This window comes from Talaromyces proteolyticus, assembly GCF_021365285.1.
Source record: "Talaromyces proteolyticus strain PMI_201 chromosome Unknown BGW36scaffold_5, whole genome shotgun sequence".
NCBI classification, from domain to species: domain Eukaryota; kingdom Fungi; phylum Ascomycota; class Eurotiomycetes; order Eurotiales; family Trichocomaceae; genus Talaromyces; species Talaromyces proteolyticus.
This window is the reverse complement of record NW_025764281.1, coordinates 2,164,260-2,178,576: the sequence shown is the minus strand read 5'-3', so window position 1 is coordinate 2,178,576 and position 14,317 is coordinate 2,164,260. Positions and strand designations below refer to the sequence as shown.

At 43.7% G+C, this 14,317-nt stretch overlaps 3 protein-coding genes across 3 annotated transcripts; all 3 read right to left on the bottom strand.

Moving 5' to 3' along the window:
• Positions 1–626: 626 nt before the first annotated feature.
• BGW36DRAFT_377238 (beta-lactamase family protein) lies at positions 627–2,594 on the bottom strand. Its single transcript, XM_046215973.1, has 5 exons — positions 1,979–2,594; positions 1,772–1,908; positions 1,428–1,716; positions 936–1,360; positions 627–882 (listed from the first exon to the last, which is right to left on the bottom strand). The coding sequence occupies exons 1-4, from the start codon at positions 2,364–2,366 to the stop codon at positions 939–941; spliced, it is 1,236 nt and encodes a 411-aa protein (XP_046073532.1). The 5' UTR covers positions 2,367–2,594; the 3' UTR covers positions 627–882; positions 936–938.
• A 1,295-nt stretch (positions 2,595–3,889) lies between these two features.
• Positions 3,890–6,822, bottom strand: BGW36DRAFT_294625 (putative importin beta-2 subunit; the record flags this gene model as incomplete). The annotated part of the gene is made up of 3 exons (XM_046211118.1): positions 3,890–3,991; positions 4,052–6,634; positions 6,721–6,822. The coding sequence occupies 3 exons, from the start codon at positions 6,820–6,822 to the stop codon at positions 3,890–3,892; spliced, it is 2,787 nt and encodes a 928-aa protein (XP_046073531.1).
• Positions 6,823–10,629: 3,807 nt separating this feature from the next.
• BGW36DRAFT_358576 (SacI domain protein) lies at positions 10,630–13,656 on the bottom strand (the record flags this gene model as incomplete). Its single annotated transcript, XM_046213978.1, has 3 exons — positions 10,630–12,555; positions 12,609–13,360; positions 13,449–13,656. 3 exons carry the CDS (start codon positions 13,654–13,656, stop codon positions 10,630–10,632), a joined length of 2,886 nt encoding a protein of 961 aa, XP_046073530.1.
• Positions 13,657–14,317: the final 661 nt, after the last annotated feature.

Here is a 14,317-nt window from a genome sequence, read left to right as displayed (position 1 = left end):
CATGTAATTCCAACATCATTAATTCTCCGGATTAGAATACAATGCCGAATACCTTCCAGTCTATGCAACCAATACGTTCCGTCAAACCTACTAAAACATCACTGATTGTTTGTATAAATGCCTAGGTAGAATGTGTGAGAAGAAATGATTCATTGTCCATAACCCAGATCTTTCACGTGAACCTTCAGCATGCAACCATTAAGTACAGATTTCGATGTGAATCAAAACTATAATATAATAAATTTTATTAAGTATCATCCAATATATATTAGCAATCTGAAAATAGAAGTTGGGTGCAAGATCGCGATATCTAGCGACAGCACCTTCGACCCTGGGCAGTAATCTGCGCTCCTCAAAAATGGTTGGGTTTGCGATTGAGAATTATAGGGATCTTATCTAACTAATCCAAGTTTCTAATGTTAAAATATATCCTCAAAGTTCAAATTGCGCCCATCAAGGGGTGTAAAATTCACATTTGGCGGGTAGCCGGGTGATGCCGAGGTTAGGGCTTATAGGTAGCGTAAATATTGAATACATCAGTTAATAGTATTCACATCAATTAGAATGGAAATTCGCTCTATTAACTAATATATATATTCAAATTTATAAATATTTATTTATGTAGTGTAACCTTCTGTGAATATTTTAAATTTATGAATTCATCGATTGATTGATATATTCTTCGTTTCTTCAGTCTTGTAAATGTCTTAGAAACAACATTGAAATGACAGCCTCAAGAGCCACCTTCAAACGGTTAGCTTACATGTTTGAATATTCACTGTTATGTATGAGAGAGTAGTGTATCAGACCATGGCGCTGTTAATAAACAGAAAATCTCATTATTCTCAGTTTGACAACCACTAGTTGACCAAAATTATCAGACTGACTAGTTTAGTAAATCTCCCATCATCAATGATGTCTTCAAAGGTGCATACATATTAGAGAGAACCCTCACTCATGGCTGCATAAAGAGTCCCCTCCAACTCAGCCCATAGCTTTACAACTTTCAAATCTGCGAAAGGTAAGATCTGAGTGCAAATTATACCCCCAATTCCTTTCTCACGATCCATCCACCAGAACAGATTCGCCAATCCGGCCCAATAACCTGTACTTTCGGATCGGCCCGTGGCTCCCCCAGTAATCATAAATGACAACCCCCATCCCTGAGGTTTCTCACCGTTGGGGTATAATTCGGGGATAGGGTTTGTAAGTAACGGTTTTGCAGCGGGAACGCCTTTGCGACCAAAATTTGGGAATTTGGGAATTTGGTTTCTGAACATCTCATCCACTGTCTCCTTGCGCAGGATTTGACGATTGGAGTGAGGCGATACGCCATTATTCAGCAAGGTAGATAATATTTCTTAATTGATAACTCAGGTAAGAACTCAAAGAAGTTGAATGAATGAAAGATGACAATTTGAACTCACTGGCATACTGCTGTGGCTGCGCGAATAACCCTGCACCTCCAGAATGAAAGAGTCTCTGGGCATCGTCTTCCGATCCTACATTTAAAGAGCGATTGAGAAGATGGTCTCTGGCAGATAACTTTCCATCGGGCGATCGAGAATTCATATATGCCAATTTTGCGGTATGATTGGACGGTGAAAAGGAGATATTGTCAATACCAAGAGGCTCAAAGATGTTCTTTTGCATGTACTCGCCAAGCTTGAGTCCAGTGACACGCTCAAGAAGGATGCCTGCCCAGTCAATTCCTACCTGATACATGATATCAGTTTTAATGAATTGGTCTCGGTATGATTCTCTCACTTACACCATACTCCCATGCCTCACCAGGATGGTGAACAAGCGGCTGCATAACTCCTGTTAAATGGCCACTGAATTCGTCATATCCCACTGGATAGCTAAAATCTCTCAGTTCCTCATGGAAAAATGTATATCCAAATCCAGCTGGACATCCAGTTAGCGATTTTCCATACTTCTCAACGTTAGTAACGCCAAACAGAAAACTATGGCTAACCAGTATGGCTCAGTAACATCCTTAACGTGATCCTATTTTTCTTTTCCACCAGCTTTCCATCCTGCAGTACTTTGATGTCTTTCAACTCCCATGATAGTTTCTCAACTTGATCGGGATCGTCGAGACTGAGAACTCCCTTTTCAACTAATTGCATACACGCTATCGCTGTCACTAGCTTCGTGCACGATAGGATTGAGAAGATTGAATCTAGTGTCATGGGCTCATCGCTTCCGACACCTCGTTTACCACTTGCATGGGAAAACCTTTCGCCATTCTTATCCACGGCTACAAATACAACACCGGGGATGTCAGTCTGGGTGTTGCTGCATGCTGTATCGATTTTGGATCGAAGAAGAGACTGTATCGGGGCAGACAGAGCATTGGTCATGATTAGTACCTATAATTTTCTTGATTATTGATACTTCTGTCATCGACTTTTCGAAAAGTGAAAGGTTTTGTGGTTTGGAGGTGGGTTTCAACAGTGATCTAATTCCCCACACCACTAGTCGGACTGCTCCGGTTGATGAGGGGTAAATCCATGCATGATACACAGTATACAGAACAATACGTGACAGTGAGAGTGAATTCAAATCTATAAAAAGCGTGTAAATTGACCACCCTAGCCAGTAACAGTGTTGGAATCCAATAAGCTTCCTATTTTGGCCGGATGACCGAAAGTTTGGTTCCTCCTGTATCGGCCTAAGGTTTCCCAAGTTAGTAGCGATTTGCTATGAAGACTCCTACCTCGGTCGAACGGCGGTTTCCCCGCAGTATGGCTTTATCGACTTTTAAGTGATCAGATATGATATGGCATTGAGTGTGCCAAGCTACCAACTCCTTCTTAATTGCCAATGATGGTCCCAGGATCTGAAGTTCAACGCTTGCCTGAACGACAGAAATACGTCGGTCAAATCAAGGTCGTAAATCTCACATAATTCTAATAGTGGCATCCTCTACACTACAAAGTCCTTTGTATTTTCTATTGAAAAGTTGTTAATTAAATGATGATGAAATTAGTCACAGTAGAATAGGTGGGATGAGTTGGCTACCGAAATAGGAAGGTTGTCTCCAATCAAGAAATATCAAATTTGGTTACTGCTGTACACTACACATACTATCGAGCACTGAAATTGATGTCAAACACTGAATGATTTTCACAATAATATACCACACTTTACCTGTCAAAAAATACTTCAAGATATTATTTTGGGATAGATAAAACAGCTAGTTAAAATATCGAGCTCAAATATGAGATTTTCAACTAACATGAAAATTGGAATCGCAACGTTTCAGCAAAAACTACCCCCTAATGAGGAAGTTGTTATCTAATCTATCTAATATCGCTACAAAGCAGAATTGATGAGTTGGTGAACGGCCGTGGATGAGACAAATGTCACAATCTTCCCTCCTTTTGTTGGCCTAAAGCTGAAACATTTAAAATAATCGAAGAACGCAATAAAAACAAGGAGGATGCAGACATAATTTGTCTCCATGCATGAGAGATGATGGATTAGAAGGTCATGACGAAGAAGATCAACCAAGGGATTCATGCAAACATTACCCACGTCACCATAAATGCCAAAAGAAAAAGAGAGAAGCAGAAGCTAAGATAAATCCAATTCTCACCCAACTCTTGTTGTTATAGTATCGCAGCAAGTCTGGCTGTAGTTCATAACAACCTGTGTCGGTGAAACTGGTATCACGCCGGGAAAAAGGAAATAGATTGAAACGGGGAGACAAGATTTTCATTGCGAAAGGTTAAGGGTAGGGATGCATATACGCAAGGTATTTTCGAGAATAAGAATTAAGAATTTCTGAAACGATACACCGCTAAATGAATAAACATGAAGGAGAAAGAGTGTAATTAGACTTCAGTCTGCCGATTAAAAAAGGTCCAAATGTTCGGACGATTTAGAGGCCATAGACGGTCTTGAGTTTCTGGCTCACAGCTGTGGGTAACTGAGAAAGGAATGTCTCGAAGGTGGGTATCAATTTTTGGTATCCTTGAAGGACCTGAAGAATGAATGTGTTAGTTTATTTGTATGGTTAAAACTTAGATTGGCGGAGACTCACCTGTTGGAAGGATTGTTGGAGATCGCGATACTCTTCTTGATTCAAAGATCTCTGAGGAAAAGAGGAGATTGTGCCAAAATATTCCCCCAAGCATGACTCCATTGCTTGTGGATTGTGCATTATGACGCGATTAAAACCCAGGAAGGCGGTGGCCTTTTCACGCGAGAATTCAACCTTGGACATCGATTTGATAAAGTCTTGTGCAAAACTCTGTAAATGTGGCGCAAGTAGCTGAGAATTTCCCGTACCAAGGCGGCCTAAGGCTACTGCAGCATTTTCATTCACTGAATCGACAACCATCTCGTTTGAAATGATAGTTAACAGTGCTGGATAAAGCTTTTCAAGCCATGGTGCCAAGTCGGCATTCTCGTTCAGTGCAATCTCGCCAAGAGACCAACAAGAGTTGTTGAGAACACTAAAAGCAGTATCGTCGACGATCAAATCAAGATCAAGCTGCTTGATGAGAAGAGGCATAAGATTCGGTATATATGGTTGCAGCTGGGAGAATATATGAATTGCGCAATCACCAAGAAGAGCGTAGGAAGATTGGCGGACTTCGTTGTTAGAATCGTTGACACAGTAGCATAACAGATCGAAGAATTTAGGTTGAGAGGTCGCCACAAGCTCAGCACTCCGGTCCGACGGGATCGCCTGGATGATAGCACTCATCAAATCAAGACTAGTGATAAGAAAATCTTTATCTGGTTCATCATAACCATTTTGCCCAACGTTGATGGATTGCTGGATATTATCATATACAATCTTGACGCATCGATGGAAAATCGGTTGTGCAAACTGTGTGAAGACATCCCCATAAGCCGCCGCAATATAGCCAAGGCACTCAAGAAGAGAAAACAATTCCTGAGACTGATCAGAGATTTTATTGTATCGATCAAGCAATGCCGGCATGAGGAGGTCTACAAGTTGTGGCTTAGCAAGCTCGCCCATGACGCATTCAGCCAGTGTTTGAACACAGTCGTACAAGATGTACATGTTACGATCTTTGTATTTCTTGAAACATTCGACGAACTGCCGCAAAATTGGCTCGCAGTATGGGATCAAGCTGGCGTCTGACTTTTCTTCAAGACTAGCAAAAGCTGATGCGGCAGCTTCTTGAACCTTTTTATTGTTGTCAAGCATTCGCCGAAGTATGCCCTCCATCATCGGCTCAAAAAATTGCACTGATTGATCTTGACTCTCAAGATGAGCAGCCCATTCCGAGTATCTACCCAAACACCAACAAGTGATCTTCCTAACAATTGGTTGAGGGTCATCCAACAAGGAAATGAGGTAAGGAATCAATCCAGGCAAATGAGGCGTAACAGCGTCCATGCATCCATCAGCAACGGCACCGAGAGTGAGAACAGCTGCTTCACGATTCGGCCATTGCTCATGCCGCAGCGTTTCTTTAAGGTATGGCAAAATAAGTTCGAATACAGGGGAATGGTATACGTTGGCAAAAATATCCAAAGCGGCTGCAGAGCACTTCCGTAGCGTCCAAGCATCCTCGGGGTCGTCATCCTCAAACTCCGACTCTTCCTCGCTTATTTCTCCATCTTCTCGGTCTTCATCCTCAGCTTTCGCATTGGGATCAGTGGACCCTTCAAGTCGGGACCCTTTGGCTTTCGCGAACCGAGGCTTCAGATCCTCGGCGCGATCTTCTTCCTCCGCATCCTCATTTTCAGCAGCCAAGAGTTCCACTTCATCTTCATCGTAAATCATGCTTTTAAGCAGTAGCGGGATGATTTTGGGGAGATGCTGAGTGAGGGGCTGTTGTAACTTGGGCTGCTCACCAGCGGTCAACCAGAATTCAGCCGCATCTAGAGCAAGTTCGGGGTCCTCATTCGTGTTCTGCTGCTGTATCATATAATCCACAAGGTCTCCTAGATGAGGAATGAGCTGGTCAGGTGCAACCTCTGCCAGCTGCCCGAACGCTTGGCAGACGGTTCTACGCACATCTGTGGTGGGATCAGTGGCGAGACGGAAGAGGTTCGACATGAAAGTATCGAAGTTCGAAATCAAAGCTTGGGGTTTCATCGATAGGAAAACCTGAATAGTGCTTAGGGCGGTCGAGCGAATCATTGAGCTGCGGCTGCCTGTGAATTCCAATAGCCGAGGAATAATCACTTCAAGTGGGCGCTGTCCCCCGTAGTCCTTGTCCAAAATCTTGCGATTATCTTCGCATACTTTGGCCAATGCAGACATTGCTGCCTCCTGAGTATGAATAGTGATGTCTCCAGAGCCATTTCCCACCAATGCAAGAAGCTCCTGAAGCACTTCGGGCCATGCCAGCAGCCCACCCCTCTGAAGCAGCTCAGTTATAATACTTCCTCCCTGATTACGGATCTGGCCATCAGAGTCGCGCAGACCCAGGAGGACAGCTTGACGAACGAAGATGAGGCTGTTTTGCGGGATACTATTGTAAGCAACCCGTATCTTCGTTTTCAGGTTAAGCGCAGCGGAGAGGCGCACGACATTGTACGTATTCTGGTCCATGCTCACTGCCTGTGGAGGTTGCGAGGTACAGAATATAAAAGTGAGGTAATTCACGAAGTCAGCGTTTGAGGTAGCTTGAATAAGCATCTAAGCGGTAATGCCAGGGTTAGCTCAGTGTTCAGCTGAATCGTCTTCCGAAAGCTCGGCCACGCCAGATATTGGGTTTTACACACCGACTCTGCATGTTTTTGCAGATTGCGATCATATGAATTCAAAGAGTCCCTAAGGTAGCCAGCAAGCTGCCTCAATGGCTGCTCCTCAGGTTGCCACTCCATTTTGGAAACTCGGTCCCGTGGTGAAGGGAAAACGCGAACGTCGATAACCCCACGCAGCGCTGACGAGATAGCTCGAATACCTCCCCTCGCCAAATGGATCAAAATAAACAATATTAAAAAATATTCAGCGAAAATATTTTGTGAAAGAGCCGGAATTGCACAGGAAATATCCGCAATCGGCTTGCAAGGTGGGTTATAGCGGGGAAAGGTTTTTTTGGAGAGCCACTGCAGGCTAGTGAGAAGGACGCCCTGCACCGCACCGAGACGCACCAAATCGGAGTTGGTAAGGCCAGCACAGTCAACCTTTTAAACGAAAAACGACTGTCAAAAAGGAAAGACGAGCAGATGCGATCGGCAATTGATTTTCGACTTGCAACGATGAGACCTTCTCTCAGCGTTGTGCGGTTTCTGCTGGAGTCAGTGCAGCGCAGACTGTTTTGAGGGCGGGGGGCCTCACCGCCCTGGGTGTCCTTGCACACTGATTGGCGGGCGTCACCTCGAGCAACAAGTACCCCGTAGACTCGATATCAGATATCAGAAACCCTCGAAATGACTAACAAAATTAGACGTCAGAGGCATTTGAGACTGGTGCGCTAACATTATATCACGGAGAGACAAGAACGATGGCACTGGAGCGGCATATTGAGAGCAGGACGGCCCTCTACACTTGAGAGTACGACAAATGCTAGCTGTTTTTATACAGCTTCCTGGTTATTCGCTTTTTCTGTTGGATTTATCCAGTACTCTGCTAGCTATGAGGTACAAAGAGTTTGTAGCCTGATACTGAGCCCGTATATCCTCGCTTCTAGGTATGAATAGTGAGAGTTGCCCAAGTCTAAGATTGATTGTTATATTAATTCTGTTATTCTGCTCTTTAAGCTAATGACTCTGTTTCGTTCGTATTGGGCAACTGGTGTGATTGATCTATTATATAGAGAGGAGCTATCTACAATACCAAGATAAAAATGAGTTAACTATAGAGCGTTGGCTAGAACATAATTGGATTGGATTGTTATCAAATATTGGAAATATAGCAATCACCCATCGTTGTTAAAATTAAATATAAAAAAATCCTAATACTAGTTCATATGTTAGTTGACGACGGAGTAAATATGAGGAAGCTAATGACCCTGCGAACTTAGGGCCTGAGATTACCCGGGAGAGATCGAATCAGATGAGACAAGAATGCGGATTCGAGTGGATTTCTTACACCGATATCTATACCTTCGCCGGAGCCGTATCCATTGAAGAACTTGGTGGTCCAGAAATCAAATGGCTAAATGGGTGAAACAGATTATGCCAACGCCGATAAGGCATCGGCATCAGCTATCGTAAGCGGGGGCTCCCTGATGGAACCGAAAATACTTGACAATGGTCTTGAACAGTATTCTTATATAGATAGCGACATGAGCGAGGAATAAGAAGTGGATGAGTTAATGAAGCTGCCAAGTGATATGGCATTACTCCAGGATCCGACATTCAAGGTGTGGGTTGAAAATTATGCCGAAGACTCTGAACTGTTTTACAGAGATTTTGCACACGCATTTTCAACTTTATTAGAGCTAGGATTGAAGCGGGATTATCAAGGTAGGGTCATTACTCAGATGGAGGCTGGCACAGCGCTTGGTGGATGTCCTATGAGGTCGAGATTTTGAGAGGATGAAGATTGACTTGGAATTTTCAACATATTCTGCACAGCAAATAATTAATATATGTAGATTTATAAAAGTGTGACACTAGATGTCGTGAATCCTATTATCAAGTACCTCATACTATACTATTTCTTTGCTACCTTTGCTCTTATCACAGAAAGTTCTGTGCATCATATTCCCCGGAATTCCAGCCGACTTGACAGCTCGTTGCTTACAAAAGTAACTATAGTCACACAATTCCGAATTATTTTATCACTGCTGCATTCATACGTGAAGATAGGAGTCGGCAATGATGCTCTACCTATCTCACCCATTTTTCTTCAACGTTCTGGAAGAGTACTTTATTCCAATATTACGCCAACTAATTTCCATATAGCTAGAGCCAGAACCAAAAAATTGGAACTTACAACATATGTAACCACCCTAGATATTAATAGGAGCATTGACTAGGTCTGCAGGAGGTTTTGTCTACCTGAGACACCGGCCTTTTGACATTTGAAGTTTTCACTAACAGGTACAATCATACGTAACACGAAGACGGCAAGACATATGGCTTATTGGGATTAACTAATAGTGGAAGTAATAGTGGTGCTTAACTGTGGAAGTCAAGGCTAGTATGATTATTGTTTCTGTGATGCTTCACTAAGGATTCTCAATCCATTACCCCTTGTCAATAAATTTGACAATGTCCTCAATTCAAGATGATGTAACGGCTCCTTTATCGGGCTTTTGATGCTTCGGTAAATGACACCACTTTCTTTATAAGCTCCGCCATTTTGTGGTCATTTTTGACAATTATTTTCAAGATTTCCACTGTCTTATTTGCAAACTTCGCGAGTAAACATACCACCCCATTCATATCTGCAATCAGCAGGTCTCCGGGGCTAATGACACATCCCCCTCCCTCAGCGCGGAAAATGGTAGATTCATTTGTCTGCCAATGTTAAAAATCGCCTGACAATGAGCAAACTTAGTATTCGGAAATGGAAGCAACTGATTACAGCACTAACTAAGCTAGCAGCGGTGTGTGGCAGTTTGAGATCGCTTACTTTACTAACATCCTAACTGAATGAGGAGGTGCCGTATCAATATAACGAGCAAAGACCTGTTTAGAGTTAGAGTTTATACAGCTATCAGAAAATAAATCCAAGGCACGAGCTAACTACCGGAAACTGGGGTTCATGTAACTCTTCCAAATCTCGTGCGCGACCATCAATAACGACGCCAGGGATTCCACGACTCTGAGCACACGGTGTTGTCAACCCTCTCTAGCAAGCGTTGACCATGTCGCTTGGGCAAGAAATGAAATGACCGATCTAACTGGGACACTATCAACCTGTTGAAGGAGAGAGTTTGTCTGCAAAACCAACGACAGATAGTATACTGGGAAATCCTACAAAATGGCTAGTAGCTTTCGGCGGCGTGCACGCGTCCTCAAAATAGCTGTACTGCACTATATAAGCCGGGCCAACAATTCTAGTAGAGCCATCCTGTCTTTGAGCAAACCAAACACTCTAAACTTGACTAAGACATCTGCAATATTGCAGCTGTTTATAAGTGTTAGAAGGATGGCATAGTGGGTTCTAAATGCTTAAAGACCTATGTAGAAAAGTCTTTGAAAATGTGGACTATATTACCAGATATATCCATATAATTTACTGCATCTGCTTTCTTAATTTGAAGAACAATCTCTAAATTCGAATTATAGATAATAAGGGGCAGCTTAAATGACATGCTTTTGAAAAAAGGCGGGCCGCAAGTTTCCGACGCTTTCCAAGCCAAGTTGCTCTCACAGTTTGATATGTTCACACGCATCTACTAGTCGGTTATCCAATTAGTTTCATCCACTTCTATCACTATACATATGTAGGCACTTAGGCTACGAATAAAATTCGTTTGTAAGAAACAGGTTTATGTATAATGAGGATATAGTAGCAGTCTGTATATCGCTTGTTTGGTGGAGGTTAGGGTAAGGGTCCTCACGTGCTGCCTTCCTATAGTTACCAGCCCATGTCAATGGATTTCTGAAGTGATCCCAACCCCATCTATCGATTTTCTTACCTAATTGATCAATCTATGTATTTTTGATTCCTCGGGGCCTCTACACGACAATGACGCTACTCCGTTCTGTATACGTCAATGCTATATACATACATCATGCCCAAACTAATTTCTTCACATCATATACCAATTGCTCAAGATATCCAGTCCTTTTCTTGGCTTCAGCCAGTGAAATAATCGCTTTCTCCTCAATCACCGAGTTATCGCTGGCATTTTCCCGATCCTGATCCCGTATGGCACGCTCAATCTCCTGGCATATCGATTTGACCGCAACGCTCTCGCTAACAGTGGCCTCGGCCGACAGATTATTCGTAGCAGATGTTGAAATAGGGAGGGCTTTGAACGCCATGAACCTTGCTGATGGCTTTTTCGGCCCCCGAAGCCATGCTGTCAAATCCCATTCTTCGCCAGTGTTCGTATTGTCCTGCGCATCCTGATTGAAGCTGCTCTGCATGGACCGAGTGTTTACACGAAAAGCATTGATATTACCGTTCTGGTACAGAATCACAATACCGACATTACGTGCCTCGTCGGTTTGCGCGTCGGACAGAACGGAGGTTATATAGGTTCCGTATCGGATACAGTTAATGGAGCGCAAGTCTATGCGCTCAAATGACACCACCTTGTCGACATTCCAGTCTAGCCGGCAATTGTATAATGCAGCATCTGTCAGAAGTAGAACAGTCTCTTCGAAGGGAAGAGTTCGTAATGTATTAGATTGTCGTGGACCAAGCATCACCCAGCCACCGAGAAGCTCTTCGCTCTGGTTATCAACCACAAGTCTGCTACAGGTATCGATAGCGTTTTGGCGCAATTTCGCAACTGAAATACCGGGGTCAATAGTTTGCAAATGGAACTGGAATTCAGAAAACACCTGAATGGACACGTTTCCTAGAAGGTAGTCGATGCAGGCCTGCGAAAAATAATCACTAACGAGATTGTTGTAGTATCGAGATAGAGTTAAGCCAAAGTCGTTAAGAGCGCCTCGGTAGTTGCGTTTTCTAGTGCGAGTATAATCACCCTTCAGAGCTGCTGTAGACGAGTATTGCTTTGAAATAGCATCGCCATTGTCTGCCCATAGAACATTGAACCACTGCGTCGACGAGTCTTCCTTTAGATCGATAGCAAACCCCTCATTTTTCAATTGCTTTTCCAATGCCCTCTGCGCAAAAGCGCACTGGGTTACGCCTGTACGATCTAGACAGTCCATACAATTAGTACGGACTATCCCAGATTGCTCCTTCAAAATAGAATTGTCCTGCATAACTGTCTCTCCAAAGGTTTCAAGCGTCCCTTCCAGTCTATCCACTAGCCCTTTAACATTTTCAAACTTCATGCCACGACATTCGTGATGAAAATCGAACCATTCAAAGCCTAAGCTGTAATCATTATGACGGCCCTCCTCATTGAAAGATCGTGTATATGCCTCATAGGCTTCTCCGAGTTTGGTTTCCACCCCACGTTTGTCAAGGAGAGACACTATTTGGATCTTTCCATACTTCCTATTCAAATCACGGAAGTGCCGACTAAATGCAAGCTGGTTTGTTTCATTAGAGTGGTGGATCACAGGTGTAGGCTTAAGCGAATAAGGTGACTGAGAGAAGTATAGAGGTATCGAACCTCGCAATTGTAGCAGGGAATACACATTACGAGACGTTTCCCAGTTTGGCGTCGACAAAATTTGTTCAGTTTCTACAGTATTAGCCGTATTACCATCATCATCCACACCACGTCGGAGATATCTTAATCCCGGACGTTGAGTGGAGCGCCGCGAAATCAACGTGAGGAGAAAATCCTCGCTGTGTTTCTCTTTTGATGAATCGTCTGCTGTTTCTTCGGCCGTCTCGCCAGCAACAACCATCTTCTTGTCTGGGCCTGCGGAATCCGCATCCTGATTCTTACTTGACGCGACGGTGAACTCTCGCTGCCCGACAAAGCCTTGTATTACCGGTAAAACGAATGTAGTCGAGGCTTTTCCGTTTTCTATAAATGGCTTCAAAAGAAATTTATTCCAAAAATACTGCAGGTAGACTGTTAGTACGTATATGAAATAATTATAAAGGTTGATCATACCAACGAATCCGCCAGGCCATGAGGAGGCAATTGAGCATCTCGAGAATCCGGAACTGAATACCGCCTGGTCAAATCATAATCATAAGAAAAGAAAAAGTTCTGCGACGAAAATAACATCTTTGTGTATCTCAAGAGTTTTGGCATTAGATCAATGGGCTTGCTGGGTGCGACTAGGTCTTGAATCTTCTCTTCATGCGAGGCATCATCTAGAACATGTGTTGCTTCGGCTTCAGGTTGCTCCTTAAGAGCACTAGATACCGATTTCTGCTTTGTTCTTTCGCTGCTAGCCTCTTCCTCTACTTCGTCGGCTTTGGTCTGGCTAGAGAAAGAAGATCCTGTGGAACCCCAGCGCTTTCTGGAAAACCAGTTAAGAGAGAATCTGCCGTTACGACCCCGATTGCTAATAACATCTTGTGCGACTCTACTACCGTTTGTGGATCCCTGCTTGTCTTCCGGGTTCTCAGTGCTCTCTAGGCCGGGAGAAGAGATGGCGATATCTTCGGCGGTGGCATCGGAGTCATCCTCCGCTCCACTGCTTGTTTCAACTTCCAAGATAGCTTCGGCCGATTCTTTATCTTGCCGCGCTATATTTTGCTGTGCTTGGAGTATCGCATGACTCGCATCTGACTGAGAGGATAGTGGGATGACCACAACACTAGTCACTGCATATATCGGCTTGCCCAGTATTTGTGCGACCTGTTTGCGCTGGGTAATAGAAATAAGAAAAGAATATGATGCGACATTGAGCAGTCCTATGTTAACCGCATATAAGATCAATTTTCAATTTCTTCCACAAAGCATAAACCATATTTGTGCAGATTGAACAAGAGATCGATGTACCTATCAAACCATGCGATTCAAGACAAGCATCGCGCTTCCCCACAAGCTCCAACTGCGGCTGGGCGAGCGCCGTGATTTTATCCGTCCTATATTCGATGCGAATAGGTGCAGGACTATTACCACCATTGCGATTTCCATTGCCATGAGGTTGGAGAATGAGTCCGTCGACCGCGGCGATGATAGCCAGCTTTCTCACCAAGCCAGGCATGTTGCTCCACACCGGCCAGCATATGTAGCCGAGGAATGGGGAAAGGGGGATGACTTTTCAGGTACACAGAGCAGCACATGAATTATATATCAGAAGCATTGCTCGAACAGCATGATCTTTTAGAAGATCAGGTTAGAGAAGAAGCGTGACCGCAATCACTTGAATGAACTACATCACTGGACATCATAATTAGATGGCACGTGGGCCCCGCCTCTCTCGGGTGGGAAGAGCAACAGGCCAATGACGTCGGTCTCGGTATCACTCCCGTCCTGCACTCAGCTTAAACACACGAATACAATTTCAGCTCATTTGTTTTATTCAAGTGCAAAAGGCGCGGGGAATGCGAAAAAATGAGAAAAAAAGTGCTCAATATTCCAATACACTAGAATACAATGTGGTGAGGCTATATACATAGGATCCGAACTATCATCTCGACAGTCGTGAGCGATATCTAATTATATCGTTGCGTACATCCAGCTGCAGTATGGACAAAGCAGTTGCTGTTTGTGTCCAGAGATACTGCCAGATTCCAAGCCGCGTCCAAAACGATCACTTCCCAAGGAAAGGCCCAATAACACCATATCGCTCCTGATTCACAAGCCCATGGTCATACAATGTCGTCCTGTATGACCTCCCTCAGAATGATAATGAGTTGCAATGA